Source organism: Lagopus muta, chromosome 1 (assembly GCF_023343835.1).
Source record: "Lagopus muta isolate bLagMut1 chromosome 1, bLagMut1 primary, whole genome shotgun sequence".
Taxonomy (NCBI): Eukaryota; Metazoa; Chordata; class Aves; order Galliformes; family Phasianidae; genus Lagopus; species Lagopus muta.
Window position 1 is genome coordinate 116,673,214 of NC_064433.1, and position 21,743 is coordinate 116,694,956.

The 21,743-nt window shown below is 36.2% G+C and overlaps 1 protein-coding gene across 2 annotated transcripts in view; it reads right to left on the minus strand.

The window, feature by feature from the left end:
- POLA1 (DNA polymerase alpha 1, catalytic subunit) overlaps positions 1-21,743 on the minus strand; it is a 192,996-nt gene that overhangs the window by 35,558 nt on the left and 135,695 nt on the right. For both annotated transcript variants that reach the window (XM_048933783.1, XM_048933782.1), the window contains exon 36: positions 5,935-6,031. In XM_048933783.1, coding sequence (XP_048789740.1) covers positions 5,935-6,031 — 97 coding nt within the window. The remainder of the gene's footprint in view (positions 1-5,934; positions 6,032-21,743) is intronic.

Below are 21,743 nucleotides of genomic sequence, written 5' to 3' on the forward strand. Positions count from 1 at the left end.
TTCCTTTCATAGTTATTGCAACTTTCTCGTAGTCTTTCTGCCTACAGACACATGCCTGGTAGACATGATGCCAGAAGTCCTCATTTCATTGCCTCAGTTTCTCATACATATAATCCTTCCAGACATCTTACACAGGATGTCCTCCCTTCATCTGACTGAACTTGCACACCACTGCAGAGCAGGAACATCTTGCTCAGGCCTATTCATTCAGTCTCCCTCAACCTCACCATCATCACCAGCTGACAGGAGTACATACACTCAACTACAAATTGCTCTGACAACATCTCAATTGCAATCTGCCTTCTTTGAAAGATTTACAATTATTCTTCAATTAAAAATTCAGTTTGACCTCCTCCTTAGCGCATCAAGATGAGAACATCCCATGTCGAAATTATAGGATTCACACAAATATTCACAGCTGGGTTTTTTTGTGTGTGTGTTTTATCTATCTATTTATTTATTTATTTAGTGTCTAGGACATACAGCATAAAAAAGAGACATTTTTTTCCCCAGCAGAATTTTGTAGCTTATTCCTCCATAAAGTAAATTAGATGCTTGTGGTGTTTGTATGTAAGGATGAAACAAGGAACATACAGGTATATAGCTGTGATAGAAGTGCAAAAACATCCTCCGAATGTGCCTTTGGATTTACAAAATCATAGTCCATAAGAATACGATCACAACAATTACATTCCACTTTCACAAACTGACATGTACTTTGAAGATGCAGGTCTTCCCAACAAACAGGAACACTTAATCACTCTTTCCAAGGCTATCTCCCATCCTCACTTTCTTCTACCTATCTAATAACCCGATATGTCCAAACTTTTTGGAATCCAATAATCAGAGGCTCAGTGGTTGAAAATATTCTGTGAAAGAATATACTGCAGTGTCTCTGCAATTTCTGTCCCTGAAACACCTAAATGCACTACAAACATTGTGTAGTGTGACCTTATGTCTCTGAGAACTGGGATGGTGGAGAAGCGGTGGCTTTCAGTTCCACTTTCTAGCATGGAACAGAAAAATCCTGTAATTGGGATCCTGTTTCTCTTCAAAAAAAAAAAACAACAACAACAAAAGCACCATGAACAATCTCAGTTACGTTAATACACAATTTCTGAATGATTTTGCAGTGAATAAAGAAACTGCAGCATCCCTATCCAAAGTCTTCCAGGAAGATTTAATTTATGCTAGGAGGGGGAGCTAACTAGAAACATCTGTGTGAAGCACAGTAGTTTCACTGACTTTATGTGGGCTCCATTTCTCTTCATTTTTAAAGGTTTTCATTTTACTGTAAAAACAAAATGAAAACAGTAATATCTTTGAATATTTAACAATGCCAATATTTGAATGGGATAACGATATAAAGCTTACTACACTTTATTTTGATTTTCTGATGACACAGCCATTAAAATACACTGGTTTCCATTTCTGAATTTTAAAGCGTACAAAAAGAGCATACTCCTGGATTTAAACATCATGTGCTTAAATCACTGCTGGTTTACCTATCCTTTTTCCATCCAAACGAATGGAGGATGTTACAACTTTGCTACTCCTACTCCTTCTTGCTGTTCTGACTGCCTAAGCAGCAACATCTGTTAAAGCCACAACCCAGCTTTGAAAACCTCTACTGTAAGGAAGAGCTGAAAACATTCTGAGTACTTTACTAGTCACAATGGAGCAATTTTTCCTTTCCTGATTAAAAAATTAAATCAGAGCAAACAGACCTGACACTATTACTGGCAGCTGTAAATTAGTGGTTTTGGCACACTGATATTGAAAATTAAATTGGGTTTGACCTGACATTGACTGTGCAACAATCTCTAATTTAAAAAGACTGCAAAGGAATTTCAGAGTTACACCTGTGTCGTCTGAAAGCTTAGAACCTCATCCACCTTTCACAATGTTAACACATTAAACTGTATCATCATCATGAAAGACCCTAAACTTTCAGTTGAATGGAAACAATTGCTTGGAGAACAAATGCAACAATTAATAATGGTACTAGTAACTAATAATTGTATAATACAATTCCTGGATGTTCTAAGTGACAGCTAACTTCACCAGTCTCTGTAATAATAAAATGTTGTGTAAACCAAACAGCTTATTTTTAATTCTTAGAGGGAAAAGATGGACCAAAACCTAGATGTAAACATGAAGATGACAAGAAGTAGACTAATAGACAAGAATGGCCGGAAAGAATTTAATCATGCCAGCCACTGTAGTTTCCTTAGGTAACAGGACCCAGAACAGATATCTAGTGGAGGTTATATACTAACTTCAGTTTGGCTTTTGAACTTATCTTCCACGATATTAAAGGCAAACCCAGGAAATGTGAATGACATGAGGGACAATCTGTACTGTGCAAATGAGCAGAAATGATAAAAAGAGCATTAGTAGGCACCTGAATAAATACAATATACTGGGGAAGAATCAACACAGGTTGATAGGCCCATCACACAAACCTATTAAGAATATCATAAAGCTTTGAACAAGCATGGGGTCAAGATGATGCTACTAATATTGTTCATTGATTGATACTATCTCACTACCTAAACCTTTTAAAAAGAAAAAACAGGTATGGCTTAAGAGGGAATAGATAAATGACCAGCCAGAGATAGGAAATAGAGCTTGAGTCTATGTGGTTAATAGTCATGATGGAAAATGGTTACCGCTGGAGTTTCACAGCCACAGATTATATGCAGAAGTGACCTGGGAAAGCGATGCTGGTAGTCCTCATATGAATTTGCTTGTAACACTACGCTATGCAAGAGTCCATGGTAATGAAGACTCAACAGATCTTATGAGACTCAACACTCAGACAATCAAATGGGAAATTAATTTCGCTTAGATAAACACGAAGCAAGACATCTAACATCATTTTTTTCTAAACCTCAGTTACTCAGAAATGAGCTCTAACATTACAAGCCGATTCCAATAGCTAGTTCCATGAAAATCAGCATGTAAAAGTTCAAGTGTACAAAAACTACATGATTTCCATAGGTCCCTTCCGACCTAGGATCCTGTGATTATGTGAATAAATTCAGGATTGTTGCTGAATGTGATACAGAAGATAGCATAAAGGTTTTAAATGCATGAAACTCAAAGAAAAAAAAACATCAATTATCCATCACTCACAGGATAAGCTTAGGGAAACATTCACCTTAAATATACAGAAAAGGTCTCTACATTAGAGAAGAAGAAACTGGTTGAAAAATCTATTAAGTTGTAGTATCTGCAATACCAAAATGTTGGTTTGAATTTGTCTGTGTTTTTGTGGGTTTTTTTTTTTTGTGTGTGTGGTTTTTTGGTTTTTTTTTTGCTTTTTAAAATTTATCCTATTTTCGCAATGCAGGCTAGACAGACAATAGTATTGATCCTCTTGCAGGGAAAGGGAGCAGGCTGGATGACTTTTGAACTCCCACTGACTTCACAATTATTCTTTTAGATTCCATTTCAATAAATAACACAGACCTTCAATATAAATAGCAGAATAAACAGAAACCTGTTCTGTAATTACAGTTTTCCATTTTGAAGAAGCAAATACAGAAAATGTGGGTGAAATAGCAGTGAAATCTCAAGGTTCTGAATGGACAGAAAGCATGAATTCCCTCAAATTTCCTTTCAACATCTATATCCTGAGTCTCTAGCAACTGAAAACTTTATAGAAGAACACTTCAAGATGAATAACAACCTTGAACTGCTAGCAAGAATAAGCAAAAGCTACAAGAACAAAGAACTAGTCTGTAAACTCACAAGTCCATGTGATTTAGTTTTAAAAATAACCTCCCTAAAAATAATTTTTAAAAAGTAAAAAAAAAAAAAAAAAACCCAACCCCAAACCAAAATCAGAACAAGAGAAAATAAGTGATTTAGTTACATACATAGTAAAGAGGAAAAATAAAGCTCATAGAACCCACCATCTTTGATAAGTGATGCTGAACACTTGCATGCTGGCTTGTGAAAGATGGCATGGAATTTTTTTTTTTTTTCTTTCAAGGGGAAATAAACATAAGCTTTGTGTCCATTATGGGAGTTCACTAAATAAACTCATTTCAATAACACAAAGTAAATCAGTTACATCTGTTGCGACAAAATAGAACAGTGGTACCTATAAAATTAAGTTAAAATTAAAATTAAGTTAAAAATTTATAAATGAGATTAAGCAGTCCAAAATGAAAGTATGAGAAAACAAAGAAGCAAAAAAGCCACAAACATTAGATATGAACATCTGATTCAGAAGAGACAGAAGATTTCTTTCATCAGGTAACCACAAGTTAATGATACAATGCAGCTATGAACTGTGAGCTACACTGGAAAGCATCAGTAGATGTACTTCTGTCAAACGTAGCAGTATACAAGACACTGGACAGAAACCATCCAGAACACCAGGTAAATTCTAGTTCCTCACACTGAAAGATGAATCCAACCTAGGAAAGACTAAAAGACTAGGAAGAAGGATTATGCAGTACAGGACTGTTCTTACTAGTGGAATCTAGAAGTTTATTAATTTAAAACAAAACAGAGATGCTACCACTGTTTCTAGAAGCATAGCAGAGAACATCAGGGAGGGGAAATACTCAGTAAATGGACAAACACAAGTTGAACAAATCAGAATGGGAAAATGATAGTGAATTTTCAGGAACCACAGGACGAGTGTCTGAAACACATTCTGAACAACAGTGAAAGGTGTAGAACCATCTACAGGTTTCAAAATGAAACCTCCATAAGATGTAATGGTCTGCTCTAGAAGGGGATGGACAAGATCACCCCTGAAGATGCATCTACTCTTATATCCTGATATTAGGTAGATACACGCCAAGTTACTGAGTTTCAGCTAGTATTAGCTACCACTACATAACATTCCTTCAGTACATCTACAAAGTTGTATTAGACTGAGATGATCCCACAGAGTGGCCTTCTTGTCTTAAGTGGGATTAAGAAAGAAAATAGGAATCTCTAAAAGAAACAGACCAGAATCAGATAATTTGCTTAATTGAACATTTTTTAAGCTAAGACATTAAAGCTGTTTTGCTTTTCATGTAAAGATCATCAAAATTACATTTAGAAAGAATGACTTTATTTAGTCTACTTCCATCACCCAGAAACTTAGCTGGTGACTATGGGAAGGGGAAAGATTGCTACAGTAGAACGGCAATCAGAAAAGGTGACTACAGAGGAAGTACTTTCTCTTAATCGGCACCACCAAAAGCACAGTGGAAGGCTCTCTATTAACAGTACACCTTATAGGTGGGCTCATAGCTCAGCTTTGTTCAGAATTCTACATCAGCCACATATTAGCACCAGAAATTTGCACTTCTGTCAGTTTGAGAATCACTTAGCCACACAAAATGCATAGCTCCATTATAGCTTAGAGATGTTTTACCTCGCAAATATTATGGTTACTGGAAGATGACAAGAGGAAAAAGTTTTCCTAACATCAGCATAAATTTTGTACTTAACAGAGCCTTGTAGGTAATCAACATTGCTGCTTTCTTGAGCCATCATTTTCAACCCTGTTAAAAACAGTCTTATGAACTGAATGAAAATGAAACCTGAACATGTTTTAATTGGCTTCTTTTAGAAACTGTATAGTTTTAATTAATCTATTTACTGAAGTTGATATATCCTTCAAACTACATGCACAGAGATTTCTCCAGTGGCATAACTTTCAGGCAAAGAACCCTTTTGAAAGTGCAATTGCTCCAAAAGAACAGAGACATATAATCTTGAATCTGTTATTCCAACACAACACGCTTCTCTTACAAATGATTCACACAATCCTATTTCTATTTTCTTTTCTACATTACAGTCTAGTAGCTCGGATTTGGAGAGTACAAATGGATAGCTCTAGTTTCTAGAATGTATAGCTGTAGTTTCTAGAATGTTAGCTGCTTTTGAGCTACATTTAATTAATTAATAATTTAAACTTACCTTTATCCTCTTCAGTAATCACTTTATCCACTGCATACTCCACATCAAAAATGTACCGGTAAAAGCACAGCTGAGTGTACAGGGCCTTATCAGAATACTGCAAAATAAAAAGGTACAAATTACAAACCCCAGTGATAAGTGTGTCTCCTGTATCTATTTCTCTCTGTTATCAAGAGGTGATTCTTTCTGCACTTTTCTAAAAGATATATTCTGCTCATGTAGTACTATTAATACTGTAATACTGTACTACTATAACACTATTATTACTATTACCAAAAAAATATTTTTACTACGACTCTGTACCCTTTTTCCTTACAATTGTAATCATTTATATAAATCATACTGAACTTATCAATTCTTATAAACACAAAAATCACGATTACCTATTCTTATAGACACAAATACCAGTATCACGCTTTGGGACCAAAATAAAAGTTATAAGGAAGATGGCACAATATAATGACGTTATTGCTTTAGTACATTGAATAATGCAATAATCCCGAAAAAGGAAAAGCTTTAATGTATATTTTTGATGAATACAGGTGTTTGGCTGTGTTCCCTCCCCCTCCATTCACGCACACAGCTGTAGTTACATAAATAATGAAAAATTCAAATAAGAACAGGTGCATATACACCTTTGCAGCTATGGCATCACCTTGCTCTACACATCTGTGGAGGGCTACTGCATGTTAATAATCACACCTTCAGTTCAAAAATCTGCAAGTGTGTACATGTGGAATATCATATTCAATTAAATGCTCTGAACGTCGGTGATGTCAAGCCTCTGCATTATTTCTGTACTTCGAAAGTACATCTGTATGCATTCATGTCACTGCTGCTGTGCATTAGGTGGTTGCTCAAACAGACATGAGATCTACCTTGCCCACAAACAGGCCCTTTAAATATATTTTTCTTGAACTCTCGTTTAACAAAACCACATTCCAGTCCCTGCTATTTAAGATACTGGTGTTGAAATATTGACCAACAATGGTTTGAAGACTTGTGCATCACAAAAGTCTTTAAGAATGAAATAACTATAGCTGCATCAAACGTGGAAGTACCATTCAGTATTTATATAGATACGAATTCTTGAAGACTTTCTTGATGATCTACAAAATCAACAAACACCTAGCCACCACAGGTTAAACTGATGTTGACACTCAGTATACCACATGGAATATGAGACTGAAAACAGAGAGGAACAGCAACTGGCAAACTATTTCTGTTTATTGGAATTCTGCTTTCACTTAGCTTTTTAATTTTCTACCCAATCATGCCAATTTTAGTTACTAAATTCAGCTAATTTTGCACTTCTACTGACAGGTTATAAAGTATCTATAACTACAAAGCACCTCATGTTGAGACATCTGACAACCATTACTACTGCTTTGTTATTTCTTTATATATTTTAACATTACACTTTTTTTTCCAATTCATGTAAACCTATTTTAAAAAAAGACACACAGAAGCTTATTTTATTCCTTATTAGCTATTCTACGATATGCATCATCATTATACTATTATACACCAGTTATTTTTAGTAAATCCTGATTACTGCTTCCTGAAGAAGAAAAAAGGAGGACGACAGCGATTAAGTTATTTGTTTAGTTTTTTAGATTCAGCTGTAATTGCTGGTACACATCTCCCTGACTGCACACATGAAGCAGGTTGAATAGAACACTGAAATTACCTCCTTCATAATAGTTTGTTTTGATAATGTATTGTGTGTCGAGATGATGAGAAACAGTTGCTGTCAATTTGATTAGCCATTATATTTTTATGTTAATTGCCATTATTGGGTCCATTCTGTTTAGTGTCACCATAGAAGCCATACAATGTTAGCATAAATAACAAATTGGAGTAAATTAGGAAGATATATTTTTGCCAATTCATTTTAATTGCCCCTCAGTCCTTCCGTCGGTTAACGCAGCTGTTGACCCATAATAAGCGCTAGGTCAATATAGCTGCTTGTCAATTCAGAAATGCAAAGTGCTGTGTTGCTGGTAATGGATATACAACAACCTTTGCCAGCCAACTGAAGCAAACGAATGACAACCCACACGAAAGAATAAAGCATCAGCTATAGAGTTTAGTGACCTGATATTAGTAGGCAGGCTAATTGAAAGTCACTGCTTAAATGGATAAAGAAAATACAAAAATCGGTATGCAATAATTTATACACGCAGACATACACATATATATAAACAATTTATTATTTTAACTTGATTGTTTTTTTAATTTTTTAAATTGAGAACGTGCTAATACTCCCTTGCCTTTAGGTTCCTGACACATTTTAAAATCAGTTATCTAGTGGAAAAGAAAAGGTTTTTTTTCATGCAACAGTGAGTATTATGGTATATTTATGAAGCTAAAGAACAGGTGACTTAAATTTAAAAGAGCATTAGAAATTACTTCTATCTTCACTTCGTGTGTTTCTTTAATTTCTGATGACCTGTAAGCTTAAAGAAAAGAAAAAACTCTAATCCTAAAACTTCAAACCCAACTTTACACTTAACAGTAAATTTCTGTGCAAAGAAAACTTGACAGCCCTTAAGTTAGCATACGATCTTCTCAAATTTTGTATCATTTATGTATTCTCTTTTACCATAAAAGACTGAATGGTGAGTACAAGAAAATAAAACCTTATTTTGAAGTTCTTATTGTTCCGTGATGTTTGATTTCTTGATTTCATTAAGAACTGAATTCAGGAGGGTCTGCCTCTTTGACAGCTTCCATTCATGGAAAGAACACTCTGTACCAAAGCAACCAAACAACTTTTTTTTTTTTCTTGTATTTAAAATAGCAATAAGCAGATACAGGAACCAAAGTCACATAGTTTGCAATCACCGTTACTCATTCCCATGACAGAAAAATTACATTTGTATTAGAAAAGTAACAGATGAGAAAAAAAAGTAAAAAATCATTGTGTTTGGCCAACAGGTAATCATCTGAAGAAAGCTGGGTTTGAAATGACAATTGCAAAACCCTAACCTGCCCTCCCAGGAAGAATCTGAGATTATCTAGTAAGAAAATGATGGTGTCTTAATAGAATCAGTACATTAGAAACATCAGCAAAACAAATTTTCCCGAATAAAGACAATAATAGGACCCCAAATGCTTAGTCCTAAAGAAAGAAGAATCTTGCTCAGCTGACATATAAACCAGCAAATGTTCACTACAGCACGCATCAGGAATGAAGGCCGTAACATATTTGTATTGCTGGTCAGCTGTGCCTCTATACATCTGAATCCACTCAGTCTTGATAGCAATGAAAAGCTTAGCATTTATCCTGTAACTGGTGATGTTTGAACAAAACACTGAAAGGTAGGTCTGTCTCATCCTCTATCCCACAAGCTCCTAAGAATTCAGCTCCAGAGCAAGGCTGTGCTGTATACTTGCTCCACTTTTCTCTGAAGGCCAAAATTCAAGCAGTGAATGGCCTAAACTCCCTAATTTCATAAATGTAATCAGAGAACAGGGCATTTACAGCCCTTCTGGCAAGAACAGAGGATCAAGCTTGGTTTGCCTAATTTTGCACAGTGTGGGAAAATTTCCATTGGCCACCCTTACTCCAACTTCTGAATACCAAAGCTTATTTGACTTTCTGAAAGCAAGGGAACAAGATGGATTTCATCACTGCCGAGCATCCTTCCTCATGCACTGGCTTAAAGGGAGAAGTTAACATGCTCTGTCTCTTATTAGCACTTCTCTTGTGGAAGGAACATTGCTGGCAGCTGTATATAGGCGATGAACTTAGAAGGCTTCTCCCTCAGTGCTGGCTGATTAAGATTCCATCCCAAAGAACTTCAAAAGTGAGGTGCCTAATTCTCCTTCATTTTAGTAACACAGGAGCCTGAGCAGCTAACACACCATCTTTCAAAGTCTTTTCAATAACTAAAGGCAGTGACCTAGAAAATCCAGTTAAGAAAGGTCCAAGGAAATAAAAAAGAGAAAAGCAACCCCAAAAAGAAGTTGATGAAAATTCACAGCGGCTAAAATGCAGAAGACTGAACTAACAATTCTAGTTCTGATGTTTTGCTTACCCAAACACAGTGTTATTCTAGCAAACACACTTTAAATGGAGCGTAAATGTTCCATGTCTTAAGACATACTTTTGAACAGGCTAGAAAGCTAAATACTACTACTTAGAACAATTTTCTTTGAACTGCTGTCAGTTCCTATATTTACCAAAGAAAGATGTGATAGTCAATGCCTTTTAGATGACCCATATTCCTTTAAACTCAGGTTAAGTCTTCTAGTCGTGCTTTGGTATCTCTCACATTCCTATAGTTCTCCATGGACCCTTCACACTCATGACCTTTACATTATTTTCTGATTTGTTTTTTGCACTTTTGCTGTCCTCTGTAATGGATTCACTCTAATTTCTGCAGGCCCTTTCTGAGCTGCTGTGACTTTGTACTCCATCAACCACTGTTTTCAGTTGTGCCACCAATGGCTTTTAAGGATGATGAAAGCAACAAGAAATAAAAAAACCATCTCTCATTGCAGTTTGCTAACTCTATCAGATTGCTTTGCATGGGAGATAATTTCCACAGGCTACAGAATTTATTTGTATTACTTCAATTAATTATAATACAAAACAGTGGCAACACTTCATTAATCAGCTGCTTGAGAGAGTTACTTTTGCAAAGTCTTTTTGGTAATTTGATTAGAAAGAACTATGGCTCTTGCTATTATGATATGATTCACCGTGTCCAAACAAACCACTTAGGGCTAGTTCTTAATACTTAAAAAATAGGAAAGAATGAAAAAGAAATGGAAAAGAAGTCTCTTGGTAGAAAATTGTGTTTCAAAGACTTTCGAGGCTTGCATATAGTGGAGAGAAGCATACAGGAAATACTTCAGTGCCTTGAGAGGCATTTCCTCCCCTCCCCCTTAGAAAGATGCAGTAATTAAAACCTAATTATTATCTTCATTTTAAACAAAACCTAAAGTGAATACCAATTAATAACAACATACTAATGAGCATCTGCTGTGATGAAATTGAATATGAATGTGCTGCAAATTTTGGGTAATTTATTTTTTCGGGGAAGTGCCACTGGTCTCAATCTACTTCTGGAAGATTGTATAGACTGTACACATTTTCCATCATCTCTCTTATGTGCAGCAATTTCTATTTTCAAAAAGAGGGCACAGCTCAGCACTGTGGATGTTTATGTATCCAAATGCTATCCATGCCACGGTGATTTCACAGCAATAAACTGAAGCATAAGACTATGTTTTACACACCCAGTGTATTCTCTTGTAGAAAGAGCCCAGCTGCAACACACCAAGCTGACACAGCCTTTAGGTACTACCAACCTGTGAAGGTAGATGTTCCCTTAGAAAACAGCCCATGAAGTATGGAGGTCAATAGAAAAAAAAGCATGAAAAAAGACTGAATATTCTTGGATATTACCAGATTTATTTTTTCCCCATAAAGTAACTGAAATGACAAGAACTTGTGCTGGTTTAAGTACTGTTTAGTAATTAGAATGTTACAGATTACAAAATCAGCATCACAAAAACTCTAGATTGAAATTCCAGCGTAAGAATAAAACGGGTAAGGAGCTGGGTGAACAAAGATGAGAACTCCTGCTGACAAGGGACACCAGACTGAATAATGGGGTTAATAGAATACCTCCAAGCGTGATTCTTAAGATTATTATTTGTAAATGTTTTTATTTAATAGATAGGGCAGATAATGGCAGGACAAGGTGAAATGGGTTTAAGTTGAAAGAGGGAAGATTTAGGTTGGATGTCAGGGAGAAGTTCTTTACTATGAGAGTGGTGAGGTGCTGGAACAGGCTGCCCAGAGAGGCTGTGGATGCCCCATCCCTGGAGGTGTTTAAGGCCAGATTGGATGGGGCTCTGGGCAGCCTGGTCTAGTATTAAACTGTTTAAGTTGATAGCCCTGCCTGAGGCAGTGGGGCTGGAGCTTCATGATCCTTGAGGTCCCTTCTAACACAAGCCATTCTGTGATTCTATGCTTCATTCACAAAATGTGGATATAACATAGCTGCCTGTTAATGAGATTTACAAGTCACTAAAATAGAAAAGGAAATAAATGTAACAGCAATTTTTTTTTTTTTTTTTTGGCCATAAGGAAAGCTGAATGAGTTATCTGAAACTCGAGAGAGTCCTAAGCCAGAACTGCTCTGCTGAGGATTCATAAGATGATATTTCAGACTCAGATAGGAAGGCCCATGGAACACATACACAAAATGCAGAACAAGTGACAGCAGGCTAGATAATACAGAGCTCTGCAGAGTTCTGGAGGAATGCAAAAATGAATCTGCTGGAAAACTAGTGGTGGTTGATTACCTCTTCTTAAAGCTGACAGTGTAAGCAAGGACACAAAATAAGCATTGATCCTTTTCCAGAGATAGGATGCTTTTTGAACAAAAGCACTGAGCGTCACCTGTACTCAACTAAAAAATTCTCATCTTGATAGGTATCTAACCCTATCCTCTATTCCTGGTCTCAGCTGAGTATGTGGCAAATCAAATTCAATTCACGAATCTAGCAAAAAATTACTTCTTACCTAATCTGGAGAAAACCAACCCACCAAATTAAATGGCCTTCCTGTGTGGTCAACAGCTGGCACAAGGCAAAATAGCAAACCATGCTGCAGTTGATGGGAACAAGCCAAATAAGCTGCTGTTGACAAAAGAAAACAATATGTCCTCCTGCTTGAGGGTCTTGGGCTTTGCCTTTCTTCCCTTACTCAAGCTCAACTGAGCAGCCCAATGAGTCCTGGATGTGAGAACAGAAGTCTTGAATAATTGGAAATGACTTGCACACACCATATACAAATTTCATTCTGGTATGTTCTATAGTCTGAAATTTCCAGCATCAAGATGCTAATTTTTTGTTACTAAAACTTCACACAATTATACAAAAGAACCAAACACTTGAAACTTAAAGGCAGAGTCTACATTATCTGCTCTGATAATGTTTTTTTTTAAGAACGCTGTAACAGTAACCAATCAGTCTACACAGAATCAAGCTAAAAAGACTTTGCACACATGTAGGTCTATGTGTATATGCATACAGGTCTATGCACTACATAGGTATGCCTACACATGTATCTGAACACAGATCATACATTTATAAAAATGAAATAGCAAACAATAAACATAAGCTTTTAAAAATTGCATTTATATGTATGTATTTTTACAACTTCTGAGAAGTCCAGAAACAGCCCTTACAGTGGATAATGAAATTTTTAATAATAGCTGGTTTTCATACAGAATGTTTAATGGATTGATAAATAAGATCACATGAGGTGATGATCTTCCACAGTAATCAAGGTGGCATCTTTGGTCAATTCTTCCATTCTAAACGAAACAGATCTGACCAGTAAGCTCAAGTATTTAACTATCACTTTCTATACCACTTGGTTTTTAACATTCGCCGAGTCAGTTTTGAGCTGGGACAACTCACTACCTACAATACTGAAGATGCAGCTGATGTGCCAAGACCATTCATGCTGGCAACACGGCTCCAACCAGAGGTAAAGTATGGCTTGGTGATTGGTAGGCCTGGTGGATGGTTGATCCTAAGGGTCCTTTCCAACCTAAATGATTCTATGATTTTTACAACTGAACATTCCAAGTTGCAAGCTCTGTCCCAACAGACTTTGAACACACAAGCATCCTTACATAACAGGCTTGCAGAATACCATCAGCCTCAAGATGCAACCCATCTGTTGAACCTATGCAACATACACCATAATTATTTTATCTCAGGAGTTTATGGGTAGCTTATATAATGCAGAAGAGAGCCAAGGACAGTCACTGCCATATGCATACAAACATCTGTAATCTTATGTTTCTAGTTAGAAATACAAGATTTGGTTTTATCCAAATAAAAACTGCATTCTAAATAAGAAGAAAGAACCCTTAAAAAAATTAAGAGTGCAATCTGCAATACAGCTCATAGATGTGGAGAGGCTGCCGAGTATTGGTGTTCTCCTTCTGGCCTTCTGGAAGCAGTAGTATTGCATAACCATGGGATTTGCAGATTAACCAGTCTGGAGCATGAAAATTCACTACACTTTCAGATGGGGATTGTACAAAAAATCCTTCAAGCTATCATCTACAGCAACAAGGTTAAGACTTGAAGTTTTTCACATCAAATAAAAATATGAGCTCTACTGAACAGCTGATGATAGAGACATATTACTCCGGAACAGGACTCTCCTGCTCAAAAACACACAACTGCATCCATACAGATGCACTGAACACTGCTCCAGAGAAGCTGATCCCCAAATCATCTTTTTTTTTTTTTTTAAAGAGCCTTTGATCAAGTATTTGCCCACTCAAAATAATTTGCTGTTTAAAATAATAAGCAAGCAAATACACTCTCAAAACACATCCTCTCCTTGGTGTACAGGAAAAAAAATCCATGCTGATGTTTTTTAAGACTAAAACAATCACTTTCAAACTCATTAATTTCTGGATTTCTGGAATTACATGATCCTTGACAATCTGAAGTGGACAGTAAGAAGCAGTTTGTAGAAAAGGCTCAGTGAAACCACATTAAATTGCAAACCACCTCTGCAAAGCAAAGCTGTTCCCCTGCTGCAGAAATAGAAGAACCATGGAAAGTATTCGCAGTCTATCTCTACTGTTACAGAAGAACCTAATACAGATCCAGAGCTGTGTCTTGTTTTAGAGAACTGACTGATCTACTCATTGAATGAGGTGCGCTCAGCAGTTAACTAACATTACTTATTCAAAACAGAGGAAATAACCACACACATTGGAACTCTCATCACTGAATAGAATTCTTTGACATATCAAGCAATTTCATTTATTTCCATACAAAAATCTAAAATAATGATTGTTTTTCTCCTAAGATGAAACATTTTATATACTTTATGTGAAGACTATAACAATGATAAGAAAACATAATTCTTGTGAGCAAATTGGCTTATACTCATTTATTTGAATTGTGATTTTGTTAAGAAATGGGTTACGCTGCGTTACTTTCTTCTAAAATAATCTACTAATATTCGTGAAATGTTCTTTTTTTAGCCGAATCTTGATTATCATTCAAGAAACACAAGTACAGCATTTGGAAACTGTTTTATTAGTAAATAAACAACGCTATAAATAGGCCAGATACACAAACAAATAAGCTTATCTAAATATGTTTTAGATGTAAAAGCATGCAAGTGAGAATAAAAACAAAAAAATGATTTGCTGAGAGGCAAAGGAACTGAGAATACTGCTTTGTATTACCATATTTCTGTTTCTCAGAACTCAATGAGCCCCTCAGCTCTCTTTCCCTCAATTCCAGCTTTTAGTCAGGGAGTTAAGAAGTTTGAAAAACTACTTTTCCTCTCCACACTCCTAAGTTTTCAGCTTTTAATAAACTACTCTTTGAGCTCATCTACCGTGATAAATTGAAGCAAGAAACATGCCTGCTGCAGCAGACACTACTTTGTCCAAAGCAAATTTAGCATTCCAGTAAATTCTAAAGGACTTGTGAACAATGTCCTTTCTCACTGATCTTGATTTTTCTTAAAAGTTAAAAAAAAAAAAAAAGAGAAAACTAGACTGGTATGAATACCTGTATGAATATCAATATTCGTTATGCACCATGAAATATTTTGCTATTAGATCAGAATTATCAGAAACTGACTGAAGCCCCCATCTCCATGGTGCCAACAACTTAAAGTGAGCAAATCCTGATGATTCTGAAAGACTCTGCAAAAAATTACTGTTTCAGATGGAATGGTAAACAGACTTGCAATATACTTTATTTAACTTGCTTAACTTATTCTGAAGCCAAGATGTGCACAGGTGACTCCTCTGTTAAATAAGATCTTTATCTCCCTGTTCTGACCAGATCAGGCCCCAATATACTAGGATTTATCTGTCTCAGTGTACATCACCTTTATCAACACACATCTTGATCTCACACCTCTGAAGCAGCTCTCACATACTATAGTAGAATAGCTCTCTCATGCTAAAGAAATATCATGTCATGCAGGAGAAAGGAGAAAGTATCTTTTTCTGTGGGTAGCACTGATGCAAGCGCTAAGAACAGTTGCGTACAAAGGCACATCTCAATGATTTAAGACAACTTTGTCTGTTGCCCAAGGACAATGGGCAATGCTAGCAATTTAGGTACCATGCATAACACCAGCAGTTTGTTATATTGCTATGTGCTCCCTCTGCATGTACTCAATATTATGCAGACTTTATTCCCATACGCTTTCCTACACCTCTGTCTAGGCAAAATAGGTTATCTTCAGTCTTCTTCACAACTCAGAGAGGATCCCTAAGCACTAAAAGTGCCATGGGCATAAACGTACACTTTTAGTTTTCATGCATTTATTTTTAATGGTATCTTCTTTAAAAACATCTCTGGTATCACCTATCAATCTAATAGTGTTCTTAATTATCCATATTTAACCAGATGCACGTCTAAAACAGATTGCTGCTGACGTCTATTTTGTAAACTGCTTTGAAAAAACAGATTCTGTCCTGCATTCTTCAGTTCACATGCCCAAGCAGAAAGATGGATCCCAACCATGAGATTATCCACAAAAATATAATAAAAATAAAAAAATTAGTTTATCTCAGACTGGACATTCAACCCTTCAGGCTTTGATTCTGTTGACAGGTCTGACTGGTGAGGTCAACTCAACGCGCACGTGCACATTCCAGGAGTAAAAGAGAGTGTTAAATCCCCACACAACCCCAAAATAATGAATTTTCATTCAAGAAGTGATGAATAAAGTTTAAAAAAAGTATATAACAGTATAAGAGTCTGGAAAGGCTGTTCTGCAGATCCTCAAACGTTTCGAAAATTGTTTGTCTGAGCTACTGAAGAAACTTGGTAACATACGAAAAAGTAAACAAACAGATTAAAGAATTCTAGCAATAATGATGTGAATGACATAAATAATCTAACCATTTTCATGGGACACTCCTAAGCAGGCAACTGAACTGGAATTAATTTAATAGCTGCAACAGAGGCGGCTCTGTAGCTCATTAATAAGAAGAACCCACACTCCCTTTATTGTCACATTTTACTGTTTCTACTAAGGATATGAGGGACGTTATTTTCCATAGATGCTTCCCATGCAATACAGTCTAATCCAAGAAAAGAAAAACATAAATGCATATAATTACATTTTACCATAACTAGACCCTCATAATATGATCAGTAGAACTTCCCATATGTAGTTCATTTACGTTAATGTGTCTTTGTGTAATAACCACACCCCTGGAAATCATCATCTGGCCACTTGGCATGGGTTGGGGTTGGAGAAGAACAGTAAGCTGCCATTTTTCCAGTTTCCTTACTTATTACTTGCGTGACATCTCCTTGCTTCTCACAAGTGCAAGGAGTCCAAGTTGACCACAGCTAGTAGAGTTATCATCACACAGATGAAATTATCAGGTTATTATCAGGTCTTTCCATTGTTAGTTAACCTACTACAGACACTTAGATGAAGCCCAAGAAATAAATTTTACATAAAACAAACGAAGAAAGGATACTTCCATGAAAGGCATCCCCATTAAATGAAAACTCTTTGTTTGAACAGTGGCTTTAAAAAAGCTTATATTGATTGTATTTTTAAGAATACAGATACCCCAGATACAATTGTCTTCAAGGGGTTACATTAATGTTTCCACAGTGTAAGGAACACACAGCACCTGATAGTAACTGATTTCTCTAATGGGTAACCCTCTCAAAGTGATTGTTTTTACTTGAAGCTGAAAGAGACACTGGTTTAAATAAAAATCACTGGTTCCTATTGGCTGAGGAAAGGTATCAGGTGTCAACCTTCAGTAACAACCTATGCAATTTCTAGTTTTGACTGAAAGTGCTGCAGTTACAAAGTAAGTAAGAAGAATGGTGGCATTATTTTCATAGTGAAGAACACTCTGCAGTGAGTTCTGTCTCTTCTGGAGAAAACAGAAACCCTAGGCACCACCACCAACACTGAACCCAAGTTAAAAATTCTGAATATACTCTCACAACAGTGACAGAAAAAAAGGATTTTCCCATAGTGCTATTCCCTAATAGAAAATAAATTGTTCCTCAGTGCTTGACAAGGCCAGAGAGGACTTGTGATCCACCTCCATCTCTGCAACAAGATGCTTAACCTTCTGTTAACTTCAGCTTCCCTGGCATCTGGAAAGAGTTTTTATTTAAAAACAACAACAAAACTAACAGAGTGGTACTAATTCCTTATGTCAACCCTGTCTTTCTTGCTTTCTTTCTTTCTTTTTTTTTTTCTTTCTTTTTTTTTTTTAAAGTGCCCTAGATCTTAGACCCTTCCCTTATACTAGGGAATCTGCTCATACATGCAAACTATAAAAATGTCAATCATGTAATCTTATACTAAGTAAGGCTGCATAAAAAATGACTTTAACCTTTAAAGTATCATACAGCATCCCAGTCCCCAGATTACAGGGAATGAACAATCAATCACGGAAAAGGACATTCCATTTTAGTACATGGATGCCCAGAGCAGCTGATCTCAGAGGATTCCATAAACATATTTGGAAAAAGTAATAAGAGAAATGTAGCTTACAAAAGTTTCTGGTCCAAAAAAAGTTGCATTGATAAGTTAGCTATCTTCATAAGCTAGACAGGATCATAAGAGCACCTAATACAATTTACTTACTCCAAAATACAATTTCAAGAATCAACATTATTGTTTCATACTCTTAGGACTCCTTCCTGAATCTTATGTAATAAAAAACCTCAATCCAGTTCTGCACAGCAAGATACTGGTATGGCAACCTTTGCTCACAAACAAGAGGTATTCATGTAGTGGGCAGGTCCACAGTGCACATCAAGGTAGTTAAGAGTGTGCCTGAATCAAAGACAACCAAAGGAACAATTCAGAGATACTACAGTTCACCTTCTGTTTTCCACAAAGAAGCTCATCATGACTTTTCGTCTTCCTAATAAATAAAGACTCTTGGTAATAAGGTTGCATAAACACCGAGAGTTATTCACTCAAATGCAGCCAGCTGTGAAAGTTTAGTATTTCCTTTACTTTTACAGATTGTTGAAAAGACACATTTTTTTTCACTACCTTTTCCTTACAACCTTATAATTTATTCAAATTTATATATTCACTCCATTTTATCTTCACATCACTGTATAAGGCTGCAATGGAAATTGTTTGTGGAAAAGCATGTCATCTTTACTACATCATTTGTTTGCAAGGCTTCAAGATTACATTATCTTCATTAGATCATCAATAACTTACTGTAATGTAATGCACTGGATATATTCAGTCAAGAACCATTAATTCTCTTCTTAAGGTTTACATGACTACAAGAGAGCACTACAAACAATTTTTTTTGGTAAAAAGTTTGGGAGATGGGCTGTTTTTTTTTTTTTAAAAGATTTGTGCAACCAATAATGTGTGATTTTGTTCCCATAGCACAGCTAACAAGAGGAGCAGACAATTCTTTTTTACCATAACTATTTCATTATTTGGAGCATCACTCTTTCTGCTATTGGGAAGAGACAGATGATGCTAAAAGCTTGCTGGATGCAATTAGGTTAGATAACCTGCCATGACAGCAGGAACCCAGCCAAACCCTATACAACTAATTTTCCATGCCAACAGACTATTTTGTTATGCAAGTATTTTTGAGTGGTCTTCAGCAAGAACACACTAGGCTTCCCATCCTTACCATGCAGTACTTCTCTATATTATGCACTAGCTGAAACTTCTCAGTTGACTTAACAAAATCACCCATGTAAAAATCTAACCAGAGGTATTAGAGCATCAGTGAACAATAAAATAAAAATCTGACAAAATGGCAGCATTTTCTCATCCATGTGGAAGTACAAAAAAGTACATCTTAACTGCTTCTGCTACGTAGGTATTCAGAAACATGACATTCCAAAAATCATCTAGATCATGAAGGCAGAGTAACCAAATGCATGTATGCCTTTTCAAGCAAGAAGTTTAACAACTGTCAATCCATCTAGCTCATGAAAAACAGAAGCAGACTTTGATGCTCTACATGAAACAATATAAAGTGCAGAAAAGCATTTTTACCAAAGTATCTCAATCGGTTACCAAGAAAACTGAAGTGGTAGTTGCCAGGTTGTAAAAAGACTCGAAGTTTAAGGTTTATGAGAAAGAACATGAATGTTTCAGTTTTGCCCAACATCAAATATAATACGCTCTACAGGTCAAATAATGCTGAAGGTTTCATGTAGCACCCAAATTATCTTAGCACAAGCTATTTATAACCTGCTCATAAAATTAAAAAAAAACAAACTGAAAAACACTAGCCTGATGATAATACCTGTTATCACTACTATCCTACTCCTAGAACTCCTAGAAGCAGTTTTAACAAATGCTACTTTAATAGCTTACAGAAGCTATTACTCATGCCCCTATGTTCAAAAATGGAATTCCATTAACTGTGCCATCAAAATAACAAAAAATCCAAAATGGTGGTGAATTAATTCCCCCAGTCTTTGCAAAACAATCCCCAATGTAACAATCAAGTCCATAGGACCTATAATTGCTATTAGAGATTAATTCTTCTCTACGAGCCTTTATTTTCTTTCAGAAGTGGTTAATACCAATCTAGCCCTCTTAACAAAGTGGCCTACAGCAACATCCTCAGCACGCAGAAAACCTTCTACCGCTGTGTAGCCATCTTGCCATTACTGTACTGGCTTCTGAATGAGTGATCTACCTAAAGCACAGAGAGGCCAGTGAGCCTTTCTCTAAATGAAGAACACTGAGGCAGACTCTAAAACAGAGCCAAGAGCTGACCTCCAAAAGAACTGCAGGTGGTGCAAGACCCCTAAAGGCTGGGTGACACCTTTCATTAAGGTCTGCTGGTCAATTCTCAGCCTACTGGCCAAACATACTCAACTGACTACACGCTGCTCAGCTGCCTCCAGCTCCATTTGCAGCTTCATTTTGACACAGTATTCTTCAGCTTTTGCTCTTAGCTGCCACGCAATGTTTCTCTAGGTTGTTAAACAGCTGCTGTGCTCAATCCTTGAGGTAGCTGCACTTCAGTGACAAAGTAAGTGAACCTATATATAGTCTGTAAATCCATTTGTTATGTCTAAAGTACTTCAAGATTTAGAATGTACAAGAATGCACATATATTAAGCTTTTTAAACTCTAAAAAGGGGGACTGCCATAACTGGCAGGATCTAGACTCAATCACTTTGTACTTAGCGGTTTGAAAAAAAGTGCATGCAAATTATTTAGAATTTTATTCCACTTTTCAAAGCATGAAGTTAAATGTTCCCATTCCTAAAAATAATAATAAAAATCAATAACTATTATTCAGTATTCATTTGATATTCCACAATGGACCACTGTGAATTTGAACTCCAGGAAAGGTTGCTGTTTCAAGCCTCCAAAGGGTTATATTATATGAAGCAAAGAGAAATAATAATTTAAATTCCTTCTTACAGAAAGAAGAAAACGCCCTTTCTTTTGAATTTTAAGTAAAGATGAGAAAAGACAAAAGCCAATTAGAGTTACCAACTTACAGTAATAATGGCACTGATAAGGAGACAGACATAGACAGAGTCCTGTTACAACAGGTAATAGATGCAGAAAAGCCTATCTATTAATATTGTGGGCTCAAAGCAACACGCCTCACTTTTAGGAAACATACCAGCAGAAATAACTAGTGTATTATCCTGTGGTTGCTTAGAGATGACTTAACGAGTTCCTGAGAACAGGCCATTAGCTAGCATTTGCTTTTGCTATTAAAGCTGGATACTGTTTTCACCCCTTCTCTTGTCTCCCGCAGCTCAGCACCTGTCTTTGTTCG